At 38.9% G+C, this 25,325-nt stretch overlaps 1 protein-coding gene across 2 annotated transcripts in view; it reads left to right on the top strand.

The window, feature by feature from the left end:
• LOC139943665 (uncharacterized) overlaps positions 1 to 25,325 on the top strand; it is a 50,717-nt gene that overhangs the window by 17,193 nt on the left and 8,199 nt on the right. For both annotated transcript variants that reach the window (XM_071940398.1, XM_071940399.1), the window contains exons 14-44: positions 118 to 231; positions 719 to 835; positions 1,719 to 1,832; positions 2,625 to 2,738; positions 3,722 to 3,835; positions 4,665 to 4,778; positions 5,388 to 5,501; positions 6,140 to 6,253; positions 6,757 to 6,870; positions 7,532 to 7,645; positions 8,737 to 8,850; positions 9,549 to 9,662; positions 9,958 to 10,074; positions 10,272 to 10,388; positions 10,659 to 10,772; positions 11,803 to 11,916; positions 12,633 to 12,746; positions 12,953 to 13,066; positions 13,710 to 13,823; positions 14,404 to 14,517; positions 15,049 to 15,276; positions 15,719 to 15,832; positions 16,741 to 16,854; positions 17,624 to 17,737; positions 18,481 to 18,843; positions 19,555 to 19,674; positions 19,975 to 20,091; positions 21,760 to 21,879; positions 22,382 to 22,495; positions 23,328 to 23,447; positions 24,064 to 24,180. In XM_071940398.1, coding sequence (XP_071796499.1) covers positions 118 to 231; positions 719 to 835; positions 1,719 to 1,832; positions 2,625 to 2,738; positions 3,722 to 3,835; positions 4,665 to 4,778; positions 5,388 to 5,501; positions 6,140 to 6,253; positions 6,757 to 6,870; positions 7,532 to 7,645; positions 8,737 to 8,850; positions 9,549 to 9,662; positions 9,958 to 10,074; positions 10,272 to 10,388; positions 10,659 to 10,772; positions 11,803 to 11,916; positions 12,633 to 12,746; positions 12,953 to 13,066; positions 13,710 to 13,823; positions 14,404 to 14,517; positions 15,049 to 15,276; positions 15,719 to 15,832; positions 16,741 to 16,854; positions 17,624 to 17,737; positions 18,481 to 18,843; positions 19,555 to 19,674; positions 19,975 to 20,091; positions 21,760 to 21,879; positions 22,382 to 22,495; positions 23,328 to 23,447; positions 24,064 to 24,180 — 3,930 coding nt within the window. The remainder of the gene's footprint in view (positions 1 to 117; positions 232 to 718; positions 836 to 1,718; positions 1,833 to 2,624; positions 2,739 to 3,721; positions 3,836 to 4,664; positions 4,779 to 5,387; positions 5,502 to 6,139; positions 6,254 to 6,756; positions 6,871 to 7,531; positions 7,646 to 8,736; positions 8,851 to 9,548; positions 9,663 to 9,957; positions 10,075 to 10,271; positions 10,389 to 10,658; positions 10,773 to 11,802; positions 11,917 to 12,632; positions 12,747 to 12,952; positions 13,067 to 13,709; positions 13,824 to 14,403; positions 14,518 to 15,048; positions 15,277 to 15,718; positions 15,833 to 16,740; positions 16,855 to 17,623; positions 17,738 to 18,480; positions 18,844 to 19,554; positions 19,675 to 19,974; positions 20,092 to 21,759; positions 21,880 to 22,381; positions 22,496 to 23,327; positions 23,448 to 24,063; positions 24,181 to 25,325) is intronic.

The following is a 25,325-nucleotide window of genomic DNA, read 5'->3' as shown; positions in this document are numbered from 1 at the left end:
TCCTAGGACTAGTCCTAACTCTTTGTGAAATCGACCCCAGTGCCTTTAAGGCATGGAAAACATATAATACTTATGAGTTTAGTTTAATAAGATTTTGGAATTGCTTCTTCTTTGTAGATATTGATGAATGTGCAAGCAGTCCATGCTTGAATGGTGCAACATGTGTTAATGCCCAAAATGGTTATGTGTGCCAGTGTCCTGATCTAGTCATTGGTATACACTGTGAGACAGGTAAGATTGGTTCAATGGTTCAACTGTTTACTCAGTACTTTCCCGAGTCCTGTGAAACACATCGGTGTATGGGTAAAAAACAAAATTATTATTCTTTATCCCCGATGCAAATTTAACATCTCTTATATCGTTGAGGTACCCGCTGCCAAAACATAGGATTCGAACTGCCTCAAGCTACCGGGCAACCTCGGTAGTCTAGTTGGTAAGACACTGCTCTAGAATTGCAAGGGCCGTGGGTTCGAATCCCACCCGAGTAACATGCCTGTGATATTTTTCACAGGACTCGGGCAAGTACTGAGTATACAGTGCTAACACACTTCGGTGTATGGGTAAAAAACAAAATTGATATTCTTTATCCCCGATGCAAATTTAACATTTCTTAGATACTATTGAAACAAATCAACCTTGCAAACTTAAAATCAGTCAATGGAGTTTCAGGTTTCTTCAAGTTCCTTTTTGTGATTTTGTTCTATTACATTCTTCCTAGTGGTGAATATTTGTGATAGTAGTCCGTGCCTAAATGGAGCCACTTGCTATAAACCTACCAGCGGAGAATATACATGCAGTTGTGCACCAGGATGGACTGGAGAATTTTGTGAAACTGGTAAGTTGCTTTAAGCAATTTTTTCCTTCTACTTTCTACATGGGTTTCATGTTGTCAGGGTGTGCCATAAACTTATTTCAGCCAGTAGCCCATGGGACCAGTTTGCTCTTTATTCTAGCATTTTTGTTTTAAGTGGATTTAATTTTTTCAGGGACTGCTGCTCAGCAATTTTATCTGCTTAGCAAAGATTCAGTGGGGCACCAGTCACAACATTGTAAACTGAATGTAATTTCAGTTGGTAACCTATTTCTGTTAAGTAATCTGTTTATGTGCTTAGCAAATTGTTATGCTTACAGGCTTTATGAACTTATTTTGAGCCCAGTTAGCTTGTCATTGCAGTTGTCCATCAGCTTTTTGTGTAGTCCATATTTCATATCGTAAAGAGATGCTTTTCAAAACTGAACTAGAATTTTGACTGGTCCTCAGTTGTTTTGAACTGGTCTTTGGCCAGCGAAACCTCTGTTTAGGAAGAATGCTGTTTTGGCAAGCTTTCCTGGTACTGTTGAACGAAAGGCAGGTTGTAGAAGATAAATCTGCACTAGCCTGTTTTGGTCAGACCTTTGGTTTTTTTTGTTACTGAGCTGTAATGGAGACACTCTATGTCCACCTATTGTTAATGAGAATTTATATTGTTTTGCTGTTTTCTCAAAAAGTAAAGCATTTCATGGAGTAATATTTCAAGAGAAGTGTTTCACCATTGCCTTCTGTACACCCTGTAAGTTATTTGTAAATCTGTGATTTATTTTTTTTTTTTCTGAACCGAAAGGGTCCAATGGCTTTAAGTCAGTTTTACAACTTCAGAGGAGAACTTTTACATCAACAAGATTCCACTGCTGTTACTGCTAATTTTGGTTTTACTCTGTGAACCTTTTTGCCCCTTTAGATATTGATGAGTGTATGAGTGCTCCATGTGTGAATGGAGGTTCATGTATCAACTATTCAAACCAGTTTGAATGTCTGTGTCCTATCGGGTTTACGGGACTCAACTGTGAAACAAGTAAGTACTACTCAGCCCTCAAACCTATAAATAATCGCAGAGATTTTTTTAATTAAGGACAACCAGTGGTTGTCAAAAATGGTTGGCAAATGTCCTATTTTATACAACTTAAAACAGAAGCGCTACCATTAGACACCAAATAAACATTATTGCTGTGCCCTTTGGATGGGACTTAAAGCCCAATCCCATGTGTTGTGTAATGCACATACTTGTATAAGGAAAACAGTTTCATTCATCAGAAACGTAGGGCCAAAATACCTTGCAGGAAAATACTAAATGTTGAAGCACCTTGAGCGTCTCTGAGTGACGGATATGAGTGCTATATAAGAAGCCAATATTATTAACATTAATGTTACAACCATCTTGTTTCTAGCTCGTTGCAAACACAATTGTCTACAGCTTTCCCCAGACTTCCGAGTTACGTTGTATAAATGTTGCTTTTGGAAGCCCTTTTAACTTTTAGTGATGTATATCATAGTTGCAATTCAGTTTTTATGCTGTGATGACTATTATGAATAAACATTTTACCTAATATCTGTCTATCTGTCTTGGTTTCATGGATGTTAAATTTGGATCGGGGATAAAGAATATTCATTTTGGTTTTATTCAAATACACTGATGTGAAATAGCAATGTATACTCAGTACTTTCTCGAGTTCTGTGAAAAAAAAAGAACTTTGGAACGTACCGAGTATACAGTGAACATCAGTGTGTATGGGTAAAACCAAAATGAATATCTTGGTTTCATTACCAGAAAATTATTAATAGTAATGAAATTCCATTTTGCTTGCAGTCATGGACCCATGTCAGTTCACTCCATGTGATAACAATGGCACCTGTATCAACCAGCTGACATCCTATACCTGCCAGTGTGTACGAGGATGGCAAGGAGTCAACTGCACCCAAGGTACAATTAAGCAGTCAATGAACCAATACCTAATGAAATTAGTGTATTGAGGGTTTTCTGGTCTCATGCTCTGCAGGTTTTGTTGAGAGTTTACTCCCATGGCTGTGAACAGGGTGTGCCATGGCCGAGGGAGTTAAAAGCACTAGACACTATTGGTTATTGCTAAAGACCAGTATTCTCACTGAGTGTGTCCCAACATATGCATAAAATAACAAACCTGTGAAAACTTTAGCTCAATCGGTCATCGAAGTTAAGAGATAATAATGAAAGAAAAACACCCAGATGCTTGATTTGAGACCTTAAAATGTAATTCTGAGGTCTCAAAATCAAATTCGTGGAAAATTTCTTCTTTCTCTCATTACTACTTCAGAGGGAACTGTTTCTCACAATGTTTTATACTATCATTCTCTCCCCATTACTCGTTTTCAAGTAAGGTTTTATGCCAATAACTATTTTGAGTAATTACCAATAGTGTCCACTACCTTTAAGAGCATCAAAGTCAAGTCCTGGTAGTTTTACCCACCGCAGTGTGGTTTCAAATCAAGTCATAACACACATGTGGCCTTGAGCAAGATGCTTTACTATATTTGCTTCTCTTTATTTGCTTCCCAAGGGCATAAATTGGTCTCTGCAAGGGTAGAGGTTGATATTGTGTTTTAAAAAGCCAATTGGGCGCCACGGCAGCCCGGGTCTGTATACTCCCCAGGGAGCTGAGAAAGATTACAGGAATACTACTGGCCTAATGACCAGGGCACTATGTAAAATGCTTTGATATGTAAGGGTAAAATGTGCTGTATACAAACAACTTATAAATGTTGTTTGAGAAGCAACATTTTTTAAATGCTCAAGTAACTCCTTCACAGTCACAAGGCAATGGAAGGGAATTAATTTTTGATTTGGGTTGAACAGGGTTTTGTCAGATTTTAATGAAACAGAATAATATTTGTTTGAGATTGATGAGTGTTTTTTGTTCTCTTCAACAGCTGTGAATCCATGTAACAGTGACCCTTGTCTAAATGGAGCAGTCTGCAATAATCGAATTGAGTTCTTTACTTGTGATTGTATGCCTGGATGGATTGGAAGCGTATGCGATATAGGTAGGTACATCTGGGTTGAGTAGGGTTTAGGTCTGGGTACCACTGGGTTGGTCATGGGTTAAGGGTAGGTACATCTGGGCTGATTTGGATTGAAGGTTGGATACTTGTTTGTGATGAGTTGGTTGAAACTTATATCTATGTTGTATTTGAATGGGGATTTGGTGTACAACTGGGGGCAGTGGGTACAACTGGGCTAAATTGATCTGAAGTGGGTTACAAAAAAAGCTTTGTAGATTGAAGTTTAGAGAAACATGGGCTAATGGTTTCGGGTCAATAGGGTACACTTGCAGCAATAGGAGATGAATAGAGTTCTTTCTCCTGAAATCTGAGAGTATCTGATGGAATTTGGCTCTGGTATATAGGAAGGCAGTTGGGTTGAGTTTGCTTAAATTAGTGGCTGCTATCCGTACACCATCATCATTATCATCATGTAATGATAACAGTTTTGATCAGTATGTTCTGATTGTCTTCTGGAGACTTTTCATTTCTCCAGAAGACGATCAAAGCATACTGATTGAAAAGTCAAGTTGAAACCAACAGTTCTTTTTAGAACCACCCCCAATTCATTTAGAGATTATCATACATGGTGTTACTGCAAAGCTTACTATGTTGTATTTCCACCGAGCAAAGTTTCAAATCCTACTTATCATTATCATCATTGATCGACTGCAACTAATGCTTGCATCCCGCTCCGATGCAACATTAAATCAATGTCAAACATATTGTGTTGTACTTGTAGTTCTTTTTAAAATAGTCTTCTACAATCATAACTCCTTGTGTTTAAATCGACCCACTTTTAAGACCCCCATATATTTTTCTTTTGCACTAGATGTGGATGAATGTGCAAGTACTCCATGTATGAATGGAGGTCTGTGTAGAGATGAAGTGCGTGGTTATACCTGCGAGTGTGATCCAGGGTTTAATGGAACCAACTGCCAAACAGGTAACACTCTACCTCCTCCTCCTCCTCCTCTATACACTTCTATTCTTTTTACTTATAAGAACTACGATTCCTTGGTTGTGAATATCTTTTATGTAAAACCAAGGAATTGTAATTCCACTGTAAGCCACGCCCACTTCACAAAGTAATAACATAAGCCGTTTGCGTGTAAGATTTGAGTATTGTCTGGTACAATGACGTGTTTAATTACAAGTTACCACTTAAATTTGAATTTCTGAGACAATATCGAGACAGTTGCTTTATCACATGATTAGGGGCAAACTTTTGCATAGTTATGTAAGAGACGGTGAACACCATACACAATTCTGAATGGATGTGCATGGTCACAACGCTATAAGGATTTGCTCATCTGGTGGTTGCTATGCAAAAGCTTGCCCCAAACCAGATAGCGACTGTCTCTATAGTCTGAGGAAAATTCAAATGTGGCAGTACATTGTGACTAAGCAAGTCATTGTACCAGACATTATTCAAATCTAACTCTTAAATGGCTTATTCCTGGTAAACTCCATTATCAACCTGCCACATCATGGCAAATGTCTATAATTTGCAGATAAATGTAACTCATTTATTTCCCCTTGATTTTCATTCTAGAGATCAAGCCGTGCACCAGTGACCCCTGTCAGAATGGAGCATCCTGTGTGAACCAGCTAGATTCCTACACATGTCAATGCCTAGAAGGATGGATGGGTACCAGTTGTGAGACCCGTGAGTATCCCAACCTCTAGTCTAGTATCAAAGATTTTATCCAAATTAATGAGGCATAATAAAGACTAATGTGTATACTGGTCACAATAAAGTTAACAGTCGAAGAATGGATATTCAATTGAACAGAGAAAGGTTGACTAGAGCGGGGTTTGAGCCAACCTCTGGACTAAAGTTCCGGTGCTCTACCAGCTGAGCTATATATATAGCCCAAGTTGAAGAATGTGTTTCAAATACAGAAATAAATGTGCAACTCAAGGCTTGCCTAGATTTTTGTTTCCTGTAAAGCTACTTTTAACAATAGTTTTGACTCTGTCCCTAACCCAAGCAATGTTGTGTGCCGATTAAATTTGGTCATTTTCTTTTGACTGTGTATTGGATTGGTACTATTTAAATTGCCATGTATCGGCTACAACACATCACCTGACCTTAAAGGGTGAAGGCCATTTATGATGATCATCATCGGTCAGTATCTGCACCAGCTTCCTGACTGGCGAGAAGCTTCCAAACAGACCGATCTTGAGCTGCCACTCCTGCCTCCTCCTTAGACCACCACCAAGTGCCCATTTGTATTTCTTGTGAGTTTCCACATTTGTCAAATCTCATCTTGCAGTAACTGATTGTTTGATTACTCCCTGTAGTTGTTGATCTGTGTGCATCCAATCCATGCCAGAACAATGCTACCTGTACCAATCAAGTCAACTACTACACCTGTGACTGCACTGTTGGGTGGGATGGACCAATCTGTGATGTTGGTAAGTAACAAGTCTATCCTGCCATGTCTGGGGGGACAGGGTCCAATTTCGTGAAGCCTGTAAGCACAAAAAGTTATTTAGCATAAAAAAATGTTTGGGTTACCTGAAAAACATACAACTACCATTGCAGCAGCCGGTTACTCAATCATTTCTTGCTTAGCTAAGAAAGTTGCTAATTTGCTGCTTAACAGCTTTACAAAACAATTTGACCCGGTTCAGGGGCCAACTTTATAGAGCTGCTTAAGCACAAATAGTAGATAAGCATAACGAAAGCACTACCATCCTAAGGTTTCCAGCCAAACTATCAAGTCACAAGTACAATTTGTGACTGGTATCCTACTCATCTCTGCTTAGCAGAAAATTGCTAAGCAATATTCTCAGTTTAAGCAGCTCTATGTATGTCACATCCCACGGCAGAACACACTGCAATCAAGCTCAACCTTCCCGTTTTGTTTCTGTGATCTCTGTGATTTCAACTGTTAACTTGTCTTTGATTTTGACAGTTATTGATCCCTGCGCATCAAACCCATGTCTGAATGGTGGATCCTGCAATTCTTTCCCTACACATTTCACTTGTAGCTGCCTGCCAGGGATAACCGGGGAGCTCTGTCAAGTTGGTAAGAGAGAAACAACTTACCCCATTCACACTAGACTAATATTCAAGTTAAATTCCCATGCACATTTCACTTGTAGCTGCCTGCCAGGGATAACTGGGGAGCGCTGTCAAGTTGGTAAGAGAGAAACATCTAACCCATTCACACTAGACTAATATCCAAGTTAAATTCCCATGAAAATGTCACATTTTAGCTGCCTACCAGGGATAACTGGGGAGCTCTGTCAAGTTGGTAAGAGAGAAATATCTAACCCCATTCACACTAGACAAGTCCATGTTCAATTCTCATGAATGTTTGGTGCACATTTTCACACATGAAGTGCTTACCCCGACAAACACCTGGGAAATAGTAATTTCCTGGGAAATAGCTACCCTTGCTTGTGAGTAGGGTAAACAAATATAGCCCTGGGGTCAACATACTCAGTATTAATTTTTTTTCTCTATGAATATTGCCCAAGAAACTGCATAATGTTTGACTTGAATATCACGCAGGCATGATACTCTTCCCTCGTTTAATCTGATTTCTGACCTTTAATTTGACCTTTTAGGAAAATGGAAAATTTGTAAAATCTTCTGGTCTTACAGCTCTTTCTTGCTGTTTTCTAAATTTCTTAATTGTCTTTTAAAAATTGAATTGATCTCTGTTTTTGTTTTCTTCCTAATAGTCTCAGATCCATGCGATTCTTTGCCTTGTTTGAATGGAGCTACATGTTCCAGTACACAGACATCATACCAGTGTGTATGTGCACCAGGCTGGTCTGGAGTCCAGTGTGGTTTGGGTATGTTATATTTTTGTTTTTACATTTGTTGCTTTTATGCACTTGAAGATTGATCCAAACTTGATGCTAACCCAATATAGAAGCAATGAGGTTTGTCTTAGTTCATCCTAAAGTGATTTATAATTACCCAGTCAGTTTCACTTGGGGTTTATTACTTGATATTTAATGAAAAAGTCTTTCTTTCTTTAGTAAGGTGATCCTCCTACAATGGCACCTCTGAGGTTATATCTGTCTGTCTGTCTGTCTGTCTGTCTGTCAGGGCTGACAATAAAGACATTGTGGGGTGATTTTTAGGTAGGAACTGTACCTGTTGGATGTTTTGAAATTGTGGGGGTACATCCCACAATTTTTTCAACAGGAAAGATTAAAGAAAAGGGATCATAAACGGCACCTGGGGAAGCCAACCATGTCGCTCTACTAAACATGTCCGTCTCTCTTGATGATCTTCCCATCAAGGGAACTTTGCAAACTCCCGCAAGACGATATAAACACCAACCTTGCATCAGCCAATCTCTCTCATACAAACATTGGTTTAACACCTATGAGTATGAGGTGTACAAATCAAGAAATTTTGATTCAGTAAATACATGTGTAGATGACAGCACTTATTCTAGTTGTATGAAATCAGCGGTTAGCTTGGTAGGATTCGAACCCATAATCTTGTGATTGCAAGTCCTGCAGTCTAATCACTGAACCACGTAAACTGGACATGATAACTTGCTGATGTATCAAAAGAAGCATTCTTGAATCTTGAATCTTGAATTATGATCCTTTCCTGTAGAGGGTGGGTTGCAAAATCTATCTGCGCCCTGTGCTTATGCTGTAAAGATTGTGCTTATAAGATGTTGTTGTTGTCAATTTGTCCTGAGAGAGATCGGAAACGCCATCCCTCTTATATCTGGCAGTGCTTCTCTCTGGAATCCTTGCAAACTTGTGACTGCAGCCTCTGCAGCCTCTGTATCGTACATTCTCACGCTGTATCCATCATATTGATATTTCTTTTGTTCTGTAAGATATCCATTATATCGATTTTGTTGTTGTTCTGTTAGATACATGTAGCCATCATATCCATATTTATTTTTTTGTTTTAGATATCGATGAGTGTGCTACTCAGCCATGTCTTAACAATGGAACGTGTACTGACATGCTGAATGGATACCAGTGTGCATGTGACGCTGGCTGGAGTGGTGCCTACTGCCAAATACGTAAGTTTAACATAACCTAACAGTTTTTAAGGCGCTTTTCCATCAAGATCATAGCACACTTGAAAGCAATTAACATAGAGTGTAGATGAAGTAACAGATTCCCTATTGACAGTAGGGAGATTGTTCCAAATCATTGGCCCAGCTACACTGAAAGCTTTTTGACTCTGAACTTTGTTTGCTCGTGGGAACATTCAAGCGAGTGATGTCAAGTGTGGATAAAGCACTGCTTAGCGGCCGTTTTCCTGCTTGCTGTACGATTTCCATTTCATAGCACTACTAACCATGAGCACACATAAATGCATGCTAACCTTCTGCTGCTTACTGTATATGAATGACGTCACAATGTTAATCCACGGTGAATGCACAAGATGGCAATATGCTTATGCTTAAGCAAATTTTTTTTGCTACAGTTAGCAGCATATTTGCTTACTGTTAGTTAAGCAGCACTTTGGAATTGCTCCAGAATGGCAGATGTCGTTGGTTGGAATTCAACCTGAGAAATACCTGTGCTTTTTTTCACAGGACTCTGTGAAAGCACCTGTTCTTGTTGAACACATATTGATGTATGGCTAAAAATACTGAATATTATTAATTCCTGATGCAAATTTAACGGGCTATTGATCTCATGCATGCTAGGTTGGTGTACATTCTTCACATAACTCTGTGTAATAAACATATATATATTTTTTTCCATATAGCTTTGGACCAGTGTGCGTCCTCACCGTGTCTGAATGGTGGATTATGTAATAACTTCAGGACTTCATACAGCTGTAGCTGCACACAGGGATACACGGATACCAACTGCCAAACAGGTACAACTGACAATAGAGTTTCTTTAATCTGTGAATTTTGGGGGGGATAAAAAGTTATGTCTTTTTGCATAATCACAGTACTTCAAAGTGAGAAATTTTCCAAAATGCATCATACTTCTCAAAGCTGCTGTACTTCATACTATGCAGTTAAAAAATACTTTTCCGAGTCATTACCAATAAAAGAGTGCTTAAATGGTATAAAGATGATTGTTCTGGTACTAAAGCTGAGGGATCCTAAAAAATCTGTACTAAACCTATGTTTGTAATAATGACTTGATTATATTGTTCTTAAAAGCTTTGGATGCATGTAGCCCTGCAGATCCATGCATGAATGGAGCAACATGTGTGAATCGCTTCACCTTCTTTGTTTGTCAATGTGCTGATGGCTGGACAGGTGAAAGCTGTGATATCGGTAGGTACCATTGGGGTCGGTAAGGTATGCTCCAGATACCTCAATATCTAAATAATAAGTTATCTATTAAAGGTATGGTACTGTGTAGCAGTCTGTGGTACCAGTGCCAGCTGTACAAACAAAAGAAACCCATGCACCCAATGCATGAAGGAACAATACTTAAACATTTCATCTGATCTTTGTTTTGTTGCTTGTAGTTGCTGATGAGTGCAATCCTAGCCCCTGTGCTAATGATGCTACATGTACCATCTCAGCTCCTGATTCCTTCATCTGCGACTGCCAAGATGGATGGATGGGAGATGCATGTGATATAGGTATGATAAACTAACATCCTTTCTTTTCATTAATAATTCACATTCTCTACTAACACAAAGATTGTAAATTATGATTCATAAATTTGAGTTGAGTTGGCCTCCGTCTCTCTTGAGAGACAATGGCAGTTGTGGCGTCATTGGTCATTGTAAAATGCGCTTGTATAAGAACAAGTTATTATCATACCCCTAATCTGATCTGGATGAAAACCTGATGTGTTATTTGAGAAGGATCACACTTTTCATACCCTGTTCATCCTTCCTCTTTTCCAGCTGTTGATCAATGCGTATCATCTCCGTGCTTGAACGGAGCAACGTGTGTGAATCTACGAACGAGTTATGAATGTTTATGTGTACCAGATTGGACCGGGGCACGATGTGAAACAGGTGAGTTGTAAAAATGGTTGTGTCTAAAAAAAAAATAGCACTTATTCAAAGCATTGTACCTCACTTAAAATACCCTGGATGTACACAGAAAATGAGTACACGACAAGAAAAAATAATTCGTGTGAGATATCACTTTGTTGCAAAATTAAGATACAACGCACTGCCACGGCATAATGAAAATACATCATTTGTAAGGCCACTGTCTCACTAGGCAATTTTTACAGGCAACCACAGTTTTTGGCAATCTTCAAAAAAAGAATCCACTTAAATTTGAGTGTTCACATATTTTTCTTGACGAGGTTGGTATGAAGAAAAGCTATTTTTCAAATCGTGGGAACGAAAGGAGGAACAAATGCTAGCTGGAAGAGAGCAATGTTGCAAATTTTCTTAGTATTTTCAGAGGGAATTCCAAGTTTATTTGCTGTAGTGTTTTGAATGTGGATTTACGAACATAACATATAAACTGTTTAATTACTTCACCATACTGTTATTAACTTATTACCTCATTACGACCCATATTCCATTCTGTACCTCTGCAAATGCAGTAGTCTTTCCTTTGCAGTCGTTCAAATCTTGTGGGTCTTTAAAAAGTTTTGTTCAATATCTTTTTTCTGAAACTTATTTTAAAGATGTTTAATAGTGCTGAATTACATTACTTGATTAAACATTAGCGAAAATAGTGTAACAATACCGTTTTAATCATTAAAAATATAACTATTTTGGTTTTTTACCCATACACCGATGTGTGTTAGCACTGTATACTGAGCACTTTCCTGAGTCCTGTGAAAAAAATCACAGGCATGTTACTCGGGTGGGATTCGAACCCACGACCCTTGCATTTCTAGAGCAGTGTCTTACCAACTAGACTACCGAGGTTGCCTGGTAGCTAGAGGCAGTTCGAAGCCTTAAAATATAATTCAGAATGATCAGGGGCCATGCTGTCTATCTATTCATACCTTCACACACTTTGCTCAATCAAACTCATGAATTGAGATAAATATATGCAAGAATCTTGTTATCTTCACTCCAGAGTTGAATGCGTGTGAGCCAAACCCATGTCTAAATGATGCCAACTGCACAAACTTCCATTCTTCTTATACTTGTAACTGTACTCCTGGTTGGACTGGAAAAGACTGTAACTTGGGTAAGTCAATCCCGGCTGTATCAAAAACATAATTGAATCTTAACTTATGTGGGATTTGAGGCATTGCATGGTGAGGTAACAATATATTTTGGTTTGGGGTAACACCATGTGTGTATCTACTTGCCATGTAGATTTTGTTCTTTTGAGAACTTTTCTTGCTTTGTTCTGCTACCGCGGAGTAGATTTTCTGAATTCAGGAGAAAATAGACCGGGACTACTACGTGCATCACAACACACATGACCAATCGGAAGGACAAATCAATAATGATTAAGTGTCTTGCTTAAAGACATCAGTGTCAAGACCAGGACTTGAACCCACATTCTACTGATCTTTAACAACAGAGCTTGCGTCCAGTGCACTAATGGAAGCAATGGAAAAAGGAGATACTAGACAAAACATTAAAAAATAAACCAAATGAATTGTTTCAGATGCTAGCTTTCTAGGAGCGATCAGTATATTGTCTGCCTGAGAGATTTGCAATTATCTCTAACACACAGAGCATCCAACTCTACGTATTGAATTAGAAATCACAGTTCACATTTCTACAGCTCCCCTGCAGTATCATTTAAGTGTATTTATTTCCTCCTGGCTCAACTGTAATATTTGGAACATTATTATAGCCTTGTTTTAAAACAATACTGTGGAAAAGAATAAAACCTTAGGCCTAACATTTGAAAGTAGCTCATTGATTGGTTGTCTTTGTATTTATCCCCAGCTGTTGACCTGTGTGTCCCATCGCCATGCCAACATAATACCCCATGCTTCAACGTACAGACAGATTATTTCTGTCTTTGTGATGACATCTGGACCGGCAAGAATTGTGAAACTGGTAAGATACCTCGTTAATGCTGAGAAGTATCTCAAATAAAAAGATTAATTTCATTTTTTATTCTGACAACGATTCAATGTGCCTGCTGCTTTTTGCCAAACAAATTCCTTGCTGGTTTACCTGCCATTATTTTGCATGACGATTGACCAGCCACTTCACCTGCCAATACTCACTATAATACATGTACTATGGTTTTTGTCTTACAGCATTAGATACGTGTGTAAGCTCTCCATGTCTGAATGATGCTACATGTCAGAGTGTAGGAGGAGTGTATAACTGCCTGTGTGCATCTGGGTGGACTGGTACTCACTGTGAAACAGGTACTTGCTTTGGATTCTTTAATAGTCCTATTACTTGCATTAAGGAATAAAAGAATAGTGCTTTGGTTTTACCTAACAGCAAGGTGTAATGATACAGCACTGTATAGTCAGTGCTTTCCCAAATCCTGTGGAAATAAATCCATGAGCATTCACTAGAGTGGGATTCATTGCTTGGTTTATGTTTGTTTATTTTCACAATTTTTGTGTATATTTTTCAGAAGGATTTCATTTTGTTAAGTGCTATGATCATGCCTCTTTTGGAATAGCGCTATATAAGCATTGTTTATAATATTTATTACAAAACCAACGACCCCATATTTTAGAGCAATCAATGTCTTCCCGTTAGGCCACCAAGCTTGCTTGTCTGTTTGTTTAGATGATCTTTCCATTAACTGGAACTTGGCAAACTCCCACAAGGGGGTTAACAAACCTCAAGCTGGCAACAGCCAATGTTTATTCTAGTCACTGTGAAATCAGCAGTAAGCTTGAGAGATTCAAACCCACAAACTTGTAATTGTATGTCCTGTAGTCTAACCACTGGACCTTGGCCTGTTGACGAGGCCAGTTCAAATCCAGTAATTATAGCAAGCTTGTTCTTTGGGTTCTGTATCTTCATGAATATGTATTTGTTGTTACTTGCCAGCTGTGACTGCATGTGGATCCAGCCCATGTCAGAATGGAGCTACATGTAATGATTACGGAACGTACTTTGAGTGTGAATGTGTACCTGGATGGAAGGGAGCATTGTGTCAATCAGGTAAATGCAATATCTAGTATTTCAGTTGGAAATTTTTTATCAGGGATAAAGAATATTAATAATTTTGGTTTTACTCATGTACACCGATGCCTGTTAGCACTGTATATTCGGTGCTTTCGCGAGCTCTGCGAAAAAAAAATCACATGCATATTACTCGGGTAGGATTTGATCCCACGACCTTTGCAATTCTAGAGCAGTGTCATACCAACTAGACCGCCAAGATTTGGAGACCGCCAACATAGGGCTAGGCTTGGTAGCTTACACTTGAATATTGGCTGAAACAGGGTTACCCTCTTCACAGTCCAAGGATGCAGGCATGGGTTTTATCCACTAGGAGCCTGGCTGGTAGCGGAGATTACACTACCTTACCATCTTTTTATGAAGCGCTTTGCTGAAGGACTAAAGTGTCATGACTACACTTTGCTGCTGAAAACACTAGAGCTTGGGTCCCCGGTGTACTACTGTAGACCGCTCGCTCACACATGCCACATCCTGACATGACTGATGAAGCTTCTCTCTTGCCAACAGCATTATACATGTGATATCATTATATAACTGATTCATGTTATTCATTCTCTAGCTGAAGCACCATGCTTAAGTGCCCCTTGCTACAATGGAGCAGATTGTATCAGTATTGCCGATGACTTCATTTGTATATGTCCACCAGGCTTCCGTGGTTCAACATGTGCCATCGGTAAGTAGTCTTCATTCCTCTGAAAAAAATATTCAATCCTCAATCCTTGATCTTTCTCACAACTGCCACACGCCTATGAATTTTTTTTTCTGCACTAGTAAAATCGTCTGTTTCTTTAACCCAATTTAACAAAAAACTAAAGACACATCTTTTCAATCAAGTATTTGAGTAAATGGTTTGATTTTTTACCCTTCTATGTTTTGTTAGATATTGCATTTGTGTTGTATTTCTTTACCACATGTTCTAGATTTCGTTTTAACTTAGGCTTAGATGAGATTTTATGAAGGCCCTAATACGCTTTATCAAGAATAGATTATTATTATTATTATTATTATCCTGAAGCATTCCATTTCATTCCATTCCATTTCATCCCAAACTTCCTTTCCATTTGTGATGATTCGTTCATTTTAATATCTTGCGTTCATCAGATGAATGAATAATATAAACAATAATCCCAAAGTATTCCTTTGTCAAAAGCCTCATCCACTCTTAATGATTGATTTGATTATTTTAATATCTCTTCTTCACCAGATGCTGATGAATGTGTGAGTTCCCCATGCCAGAACAACGGCACCTGCATAGATGGTCGTAACAGCTTCACCTGTGGCTGTCAGTCTCGTTGGATCGGTTCTCGATGCGAGATTGAACGAGATGCGTGTAGTGACAATCCCTGCCGCAATAACGCAGAGTGCATCAATATGTATACTTTCTATATCTGCCAATGTGCTGCTGGATTCTATGGCAGTGTGTGTGAATATGGTGAGTCTTATTTTACTAGGGATTTCAAGGAATACAACAAATTTAAAGGGTGTCATGGCTGAGTGGTTAAGACCATCAAATTCATAGTCACTATAGTGTGGGTTCAGTTCCCGGTTGTGACACTTGTGTCCTTGAGCAAGATACATGTACTTTACTATAATTGCTTCTCTTCACCCGGGGTATAAATGTGTAGGCCTACCTGTGTGGACAGAGATGGTTCTTGTAATTGATTTACCTGAAATATTTGGCAGCACCGGCTCTATACTCCCCTGGGAGCTAAGATGGTTTAAGGAATGAAATTCATGACCCATACCAGGGGTAATAATGTCAGAAGGGCTTTGATATGCCCTTCGGGCTGTGATAGAGCGCTATAAAAAAAATTATTATTATTATTATTATTATTATATTCAAAAATAATGTTAGAAAATTCTACTTTGCACAGATGTGAATGAGTGTTCCAGTGGCCCCTGTCAGAATGGAGGTTTATGTATGGATAATGCCAATGCCTTCACTTGTTCCTGCAATGCACCATGGACTGGACCAACATGTGAATCTGGTGAGTAGACATAGCAAGGCTGGAACAAATTGTTTATGAGGGATTTTCAATAATTGTATGGTCTTCCTCCAACTCATGCATGGCCTGACATGGCTCTGCTTACCACCGAATTCTCGCTTACGATCACCATTTTCTGCTTGTCTAGGGTAAGTGTCGATTGTCTGCACCAGCTGTAAGCAGAACCATGAAATTGGGCCCACGTCTTGTCATCCCTGTTTTTATGCAGTAGCCCATGTAGCAATCTTTCATGCTTTAAGAAAATTGCATTTGAAGATTATTCTTAATCTTTGAAATTTTACTACCCATCATGCCCATGAAAATGTACCCTTAATCATGCAAAATTGACCTTTCTTGGAAACAATTCTTAGAACTGTAAACACAATTCACACAATGGTATTTTACAATTTAAAAAAATGTAATAATTTGAAGAAAGAAAAAAAAGTTGTAAATGTTCTTCCACCCTGGCTTTATTTCCTCAATTCTGTTATGTAGACAGCAGTCATTATAATGCAATGTGAAACTCATGTATAAAAAATCACATCCCCTTAAGGTGATCTTCTCCTGCCTCTTCCCAAGGTGTAACATAAACTTGTGTGTTATCCCTGGCTGTATGGCAGTTACAAGTTCTTCTTCTTCTGACTGCCATCCCCAGACAAATATATTGACACCATAGGGAGACTGTCAACATAAGGGCTAGATAGCTCAGTTGGACGAGCGCATCTAGGCAGGTTAATCCGGAGGTTGCTGGTTCAAATTTCCCTCTAGTAAAACTGTCTTTGTTCAACCCAAATGTTATTAAAATTTACATTCAGTTTCCCTTGCGGTGTACTACTAAAAAACATTAATTTGATTCAAGGGTTACATATAATTCCAGCTTCTTTCATATCTTTTTCCTTGTGATCCTGCAGCGCTGGATCCATGTGACAGCATCCCATGTAGAAATGGAGCTTCATGTACCAGTAACGTCGTCACCTTCAGCTGTACATGTTTGCCTGGATGGAGAGGAGCGCTGTGTGATGAAAGTAAGATACTCACAGTGCTAGACTAAAGGGGAGGTTTGGTGGGCTCAATCCACCCTCAGGGCTTGCCAATGTGTGTACAATTGTTTGTTGGGCAATCTCGGTGGTCTAGTTAGTATGACACTGCTCTAGAATTGCAAAGGTCGTGGGTTCGAATCCCACCCAAGTAAGATGCCTGTGATTTTTTTTCACAGAACTCGGGTAAGTACTGAGTAAACAGTGCTAACACACATCGTCGTATATGGGTAAAACCAAAATGAATATTCTTTTATTAAATTTGTTTATTCAGCTACCAAAAAACTTGTTCAAGCTCTTTTGACTGACATTCTCACAGAACTTTCAATGTTTTTTTTTTTTTGTCGGTCTTGCAACTACTCTAATGAGACATTTATTCTAAGTACAGTATATCAATGAAAACATTATGGTAAAGCTCAATTCAACAACTTCTGAGTTTGGCCACAAAACTCAGAGGCAAATTCATCATTACATTACTTGGGTCATTAAACTTATTGATTGAGCAGTTAATCTGCCTGGGGTAGTTAGCAGCACTGACTGGTCTGTGCATGATAAAAGTTAGTCCACTGTTTGGAAAAGGAATTATGTCAAATGAAAAGGTTTTCTAGGGTCTTCAATGGAGCTTTCCCGTTATGAGAGATGGGGAAAGTAATGCCAATAGGATGCCTTGAAATGATATTGAAATATTTCCCCAAAACTGCTGTTCTGTTTTAGTTTTGCAGGTTTTGTTAACTGTCTAAAATATTTTGATTTACAGATATAAATGAGTGTGAGAGCTCACCCTGTATTAACGGTGGCCAGTGCCTTGATGTGGTGAATGGATTCCAGTGTCAATGTACATCAGCATGGAGTGGAAAATACTGCCATCTTGGTATGTACCAATTTATACTTTTATAACACCCCTTGCAAGTATTCTGCCTGCTCATTGGTTTAGAGCGCGTCACATGACATGTCTTAGTTTTGCTAGACGACGGCCGTGTGATAGTGCGTCAGTTTGCCATGCGCTAGTCCGACAGACTAGCACACGGCGTGCAGTACCCAGACGTCCGTTGCGTGTACGAGGATGATAAATTAATAGTCTGTAACCATTTCGGATTGCACGACACTACATGCAACACAGTAAGTAAAAGTGTTTGCAAGCTGTATTCGCGTCGTCCGTGGATTGTAGCATTCAGGTCTGTAACTTAATAATAATAGTACAGTATTTAGAAATGTTTGGGTGTTATAAAACAAATATTGACTGCTTTTACTCGTGCAATGGTTAAAAACTATGACTCCCTCGGTGATCCCCAGAGCGTTCTATTTTCCCTCGGCTTCGCCTCGGGAAAATAGAATGCTCCGGGGATCACCTCGGGAGTCATAGTTTTAACCATAGCACTCGAAGCAGTCAATATTTGTATACTAGGCGCAGCACCTTGTAAACCATTACATGGTGCTATGTTAAAGGGAGTAGGTCTCATAAACCAAACGTAGTCCCACATACCTTGGAGGTAAAATACGGAATGTTAAAGTGCCTTGAGCGTCACTGAGTGATGGATATAAGCCCTCTTATAAGAGGCCATTATAAATTATTATTTTTATTATTTCTTTGTATGATCTTGTTCATTTGAACAGAGGGAAGTTGTATTCGAGAAATGACGATCCAACAAAATGAAACCATCATCATCCAAACGCCAAACTTCCCCGCCAACTACGAGGATAATCAGTTCTGTCGTTGGACAATCTCTGGCCCCGATGGCGCTTTCCTTCTTGTTGAAACCACCGAGTTCTTGACGGAGTTGAACTATGATTGGATGCGATTTGGAACTGGTTTGGACTCGACGTCTATGGAGTCGCTTCTGCTGGAACTGTCTGGGAGTCAAGTTCCAATTATTTTCAAGACTGAAGGATCTCAGATGTGGATGACGTTTAGCTCAGATCATGATAAGACAGAAACTGGGATAGCGCTGACGATCCAAGTGGAAACTGACAGAGATGGTAAGTTTGATACTAGTGTTACGGTTGATTCTTGAATATCACAGACAGTTTTAGTTCACAGCGATCATCATTTCCTCATCCGTTGCCTCCTCACTCTTATCCCAGGCATAATATTCTTCCTTCTTAAATCTGATTTACGATTATTTTGCGCTTGTGTGTTTAAGCAGCCTACAGAAAAGTCTTTAAAAGCCTACACCATGTGCACATGTAGGTCATGATATAAATTTTCCTTGCTTTTTACCAAGGACCAAACATCATGCCTGTCACCCTGACATTGTTGATTGATGGACACTGCGCATTCCTGGGATTGTATTTGCAACTCTCATCTGCACAAAAGAACTGTTGCCAAAGCTAGTATTCTTTTTGCCTTACTTATGGTTAATAGTGTTCATGAAATAGAAACTGTGCTAAGTGCTGATTCTTATAAAGCACAAAATGTCTGCTTAGTGTCCCCAATATATTTTTCATAGTGCAGCCCTGCATGCTTCGTTTTTTGAAAGGGCAAGACCACCAAGGCATTTTCTCTTTGATAGAGGGCACCCTATAATTGTAAACTTCTATCTGAGCATTTCAAGGGCACCAAGGCAATGACCAGGGGGTATGGAGGCAATCAACTTTGCCGCCTTTGTCATGTATTAAGTCTGATAGTGTCTGCTTTTCAAATTTGAATTTTTAGTTGTTTAAGTAATGTACTCTTGTTTGTTTTGACAGCAACCGATGAATGTTCCAGTAACCCATGTCTCAATGGTGGCAGGTGTCTGAATGGGGTTGGCAAGTTTGAATGTTACTGTCTCTCAGGCTTCACTGGTGACGTCTGTCAAATGGAAAGTGGTAGGTTTTTAGATTCTTTGTTTGCATTATCAAATTTAAATAATACGTACTGTTAAAACTGGTATTCTTGAAATAAGAATTATTTTGAGAAAAAATTTGATGTGTGTCACTCCCTAGAAAAAGTTTCTAGGGAGTGACACAAGAAATAATGAGAAAGATGTTTTTCTTATTTCAAGAATACCTTTTTTAGCAGTGTAAAAACAGTGAAAGAGGAACCAAAGCACAATTATACAGACATTTAAACCTGAGTTATCACTCTTTTATTGTCATGCATAACTAATGTTTTGTTTCCCCGATCAGATCCTAACATGTGTTACAGCAACCCGTGTCCTTCAGAGGCTGAGTGTGTGAGTGAGAATAAAGTAATCCGTTGTATCTGCCCGGACGGATTCAGGCATCCTTCATGTTCAACATCAGGTGAGTCATAAAGACATGGACAGATAGGTAGAGAGACAGACTGACAAACAGACACAGATACTTAGTACAGCAATATTGGTAATCATGCTTTCTCAGTTGTTGCTCCCATGGTATTGAACGATCTTCCATCACAAATTCGTGCAGCCCACAGCTATGAATCCTTTAAGTCATTGTTTAAAACTCATTTGTTTCGTTCTTATTATGGTAGCTGTTGTTTACTTTAAGTTTTTACTCTTCTTGTTCAACTTTTGAACATTAACTTTTATTGTCACTTTGTACAGTGTGCTGAGATAATTGTATGTGGTACACTTTAAACAATAAATGGTTATATTAGACTAGATTAGATATTGTAGGTTTTGCCAGGTGTTGTCTATGATTCATTAAACATTTCCTGTTAAAAGACATTATGTGGTGCACCCCCACAATGTCTAAACACCCACATGTACATGTACACGTTCCTACCTAAACATCACCCCACAGTGTCTAATCTGAAAGCACATTCTGTATCAGAAGTTTGTCTGTTGGCAATCCTTGTACATCTAGGGCCCAAATTTCATAGAGTTGTGCATGCTTTTAAGCAGAAAAGTTTGTTCAGCAATCTGAAAGCACATTCTGTATCAGAAGTTTGTCTGTTTGTCTGTTGGCAATCCTTGTACATCTAGGGCCCAAATTTCATAGAGCTAGCTAAGCAGAAAAGTTTGTTTAGCAACTGTTTGTAAGCAGAAGGTACATGTAAGGAGAAAACCATGCCAAGATGTGCTTAGCTACTTTTTCATGCTTAATCAGCTGTTTAAAACCAGGCAGTGGAGTTGTAGTTCTATTGCACAGATTGCTATTTGGAATGGTCACTAGTGTCAGTTCAATACCCAAAGTTTCTATACACAATTTATTTGAACAAACATGGTTTCAATCAAAGCAGGACCCAAATCAAGTCACTTTTTACCACAAAAATCTGTGCTTACCACGCCTTGTTAAGTGTGTAGTTCTATGAGGATTGAGCACAATTCCACGGTAAGCAGCTTCATAAAATTGTCCCATAGACCACTCACATGAATTAGCATACTTGTACATGTAGTTCTTAAGATACTTTATTAGAAAAGAGAAGTCGCCCAAATTCCCCATTATCTACCCCGCAGTAGTAGAGAAGCCTCGCAAGATCTAAAAATATCTTCTCCTAATATGTTCTCAGCAAGTAGATATACAGAGTTACTGCAAAAAAATATGCATTGAAACCTCAGCATGCAATGCCTTAAAGGCAGAGGACACTATTGGTAATTGTCAAAGACTAGCCTTCACAGTTGGTGTATCTCAACATGCATAAAACAACAAGCCTGTGAAAATTTGAGCTCAATCAGTCATCAAACTTGCGATATAATAATGAAAGAAAAAAGCACCCTTGTTACACGAAGTGGTGTGCGCTTAGATGGTTGATTTCGAGATCTCAAGTTCTAAACCTGAGGTCTCGAAATAAAATTCATGGAAAATTACTTCTTTCTCGAAAACTATGGCACTTCAGAGGGAGCCGTTTCTCACAATGTTTTATACAATCAACCTCTCCCCATTACTCGTCACCAAGAAAGGTTTTATGCTAATATTAATTTTGAGTAATTACCGATAGTGTCCACTGCCTTTAAATCCCATATGCTTTCTTACTGTGTATGATTTCAGAGGTTGGTCTGTGTGATAGTGCACCCTGTAAGAATTCCGGTTTATGTACAGAGTCAGCCATTGGAGACAGCTTTACATGTGACTGTGCAGATGGATGGGAAGGACCATTGTGTCAACTTGGTAAGTACATTCTCTCATTTCTCAAAAGTGCATTCTGAAGATAGAGGACATACTATCATGCTGTTGAGACCAACATCTAAAGATTCGCGTTTGAAATGCAGCTATGTCTATGGCTGTGTTTGGATTTCCACATCATCCTGCATTCAAATATAGTCTGACCCTAGCAGCACACTTGGTGGCTCGACAATTTTAAGACATCTGGGCCCAATTTTATCAAGCCTGTTAAAAACATGCTTAGGTTCCCCCCACTCATTTTGTTTGCTTAGAAATTGAATTTGGTAAGCAGTATTTTCTGCTTAACAAGCTGTAAGAAATTGGGCCCTGCTTATAGATTGTATGGGTCATGGGTTTGAATCCCAGCTGGGTAGATTGAGTTAACAGTGCTAATCAAACACATGTGTAAGAGTGCAAGTGAAAAAAAATTCCTTCATAAAGAAACAATACTAAACAGATTTCCTTATGACAGTTTTTAATCCTCCCCTTGTTTGTTGCTTTCTTACAGATATAGATGAATGTAAGAGTAACCCATGTATAAACTCAGGGTTATGTATTGATGAAGTCAATGGATTCAGTTGTGCTTGTTCACCATACTGGACTGGGCTCACTTGCAACACACGTAAGTCAAAATAAATGTTTCTTCCAATCATAATTTGGATGGTGTTTCTTATAAATTGCTTTATTCTTACATAGGTGCCAAACCACACACTCATTTGGAAATTGATTACATGGTGTCAAAGCAACCCCTATAATATTATTGTATTGGTCTCAGATTACTTCATTTTTTTCCATAATTAAAGTTTGTAAAATTAATTTTTGGGGTAAACAAAGAAGCGTTAACTGCTGAACGTGATCTGCGACCTTGGGGTTTACGTGCCAGTGGCTCTACCAGCTGAGCTCTCTAAGCCCTATGTCGGCGGTTGCCTATTTTGTCAAAATCTTTGATTAGAGGTGCCAGTCAAAAGCCCTACAATTGTTATCTGACGTGTAGCCAGGGATCACACCCAAGTTTATGATACAACCGGGGAAGTGGCAGCAAGGGTATCACCTTTAAGGGGATGCAACTTTTTATTTCAGTTAACAAATAACCTTAAATAATTTGGGTTTAAACAATTCATTATTAAAAAGTAGCATCCCCTTAAGGTGATCCTCTGGCTGCCGCTTCCCAGGCTTCACGGCAGCAAATGGTTATCTGGCTTCTGACTGGCACCCTCGAACAGAGATATTGACAAAATAGGAAGACCACCAACATAGAGCTGGATAGCTCAGTTGGTAGAGTGCAGCCAGGTTAATCCAGAGGTTGTTTGTTTGAGCTCGCTCCAGTAAATTTGTCTTTGTTCATACCCAAACTTTTTTAAATGTACCCAGTCAGTTTCCCTTGTGGTTTTTTACATGACATCAAACATGTCAAATAAATTTGTTTATAAGATTTGTATAATTTTGTCTTGTAGCTGTGAGTGATCAGCGATGTCTAGACAACCCATGCAGGAATGGAGCAACGTGTGTACCCAGAGGGGATATCGTTGACTGTGTTTGTTTGCCTGGCTATAGAGGAGATCTGTGTAGCATCGGTAAGTCACATAACTTTAAGGGATTTTATTTGGCTAAAGCCCCGGTTCATACTTCCTGCGAATGGGAATGCCATACGAATGTTGACGTCACAAATTCGCGACGAATAATTTGCAGCAGTTGAGTTGTGCTCAACTCTCCTGCGAACATCGCAGCGGAATACAGAGTTGTGACGTCAAAATCACATTAAATTTGGATTGCATTCGCAGGAAGTATGAACCGGGCTTTACGCTGTGGCTGCTGGTTGCCATAAGCCTTTTTGAGATATGGCGGACACAATACTATGACACTCATAGGTTTGGGTAAATTTGCCTGTATAAATCAATCGGTGTACTTATATAGTGTCTGACCCATGTGCTTTAGAATGTTACACCTAGGAGGGTAAAGAGTGGGGGGGGGGTGACAGAGGAATGATCAAGACCCTCTCACTGTTTTGGAAATCTTGTTCATCTATAACATGTGTTTTTGTTAATCATTGCTTTTAGATCAATGAATGTGAGAGTACTCTGGTATAAACGGAGGAGATTGTATTAATGGTATCAATTAATACATCTGCCAGTGTCGGTTTGTGTAGTCTTGTTAATTAATTACCTGGTTTTTGTTAACCATTGCTTTTAGATATCAATGAATGTGAGAGTACTCCATGTATGAATGGCGGAGATTGCATCAATGGTATCAATGAATACATCTGCCAGTGTCAGTTTGGTCCACTCCAAGGAACCAACTGCCAAATATGTAAGTATGAATATGCTGTGGGTATGGCACAGTGTGAGAACCAAGTATACTCTTGATATTTAATAATAATGATAACAACAGTTTTTTATGATATAAGGGCTTCTCAAAGCGCTTCCGACATTATTACCTCTGATCACTGGGCCTTAAAGGCAGTGGACACTATTGGTAATTACTCAAAATAATTATTAGCGTAAAACCATTCTTGGTGACGAGTAATAGGGAGAGGTTGATGGTACAAAACATTGTGAGAAATGGCTCCCTCTGAAGTGCCATAGTTTTCGAGAAACAAGTAATTTTCCACGAATTGGATTTTGAGACCTCAAGTTTAGAACTTGAGGTCTCGAAATCAACCATCTAAACGAACACAACTTCGTGTGACAAGGGTATTTTTTCTTTCATTATCATCTCAAGTTTTCACAGGTTTGTTATTTTATGCATTTGTTGAGATACACCAACTGTGAAGGCTAGTCTTTGACAATTACCAATAGTGTCCACTGCCTTTAGGCCATCTCACCTCCCTGGGGAGTATACAGCCTGTGCGACAATTGTGTGCGCTACTCAGCTAAACAAATCACACAAACCATCTCTGCCCTCACATCAGGTACTCATTTACCCCTGGGTGGAGAGAAGCAATTATAGTTGAGTGTCTTGCTCAGGGACACAAGTGTCACAACCGGGATTCGAACCCACACTCTCCTGAAGAGAACCACCAAAGCTTGAGTTTGGTGCTCTTATCCACTCGGCCACGACACCCTAAAATTTCACATTATTACATGTACAATTTCATAATATACTGGTAGTTGTAAGGTACACACATTACAATCTTTCAGAAATTATACACATTATATTAATTTGATATAAGGTTGTACCGAAATGTCATATTAATGATACATCCTGTCGGTATGTAGGGCAAGAAACAAGCTCAATGCTTCAGCAGGCAGGAATCTCTTTCTGTTTTGTGTGTGAAAAATTCAAGCTACAAATTCATTCAAGTTTTTAATAAACTGACTGACTCTAAACCAAAAATACAAAGTAAAACTGAACAATGAGTCCGAGTAACTGGACTCAGAGGCTGCCTTGTGCCAGAAACTTCTCAAATTCTTTCAAATTTTGAGAATTTATCCCTATCGCTTATTTGATCAGTA

This window comes from Asterias amurensis, chromosome 11 (assembly GCF_032118995.1).
Source record: "Asterias amurensis chromosome 11, ASM3211899v1".
Classification (NCBI taxonomy): domain Eukaryota; kingdom Metazoa; phylum Echinodermata; class Asteroidea; order Forcipulatida; family Asteriidae; genus Asterias; species Asterias amurensis.
The sequence above is the reverse complement of the archived record's forward strand: the minus strand, read 5'-3'. Positions and strand labels throughout refer to the sequence as shown.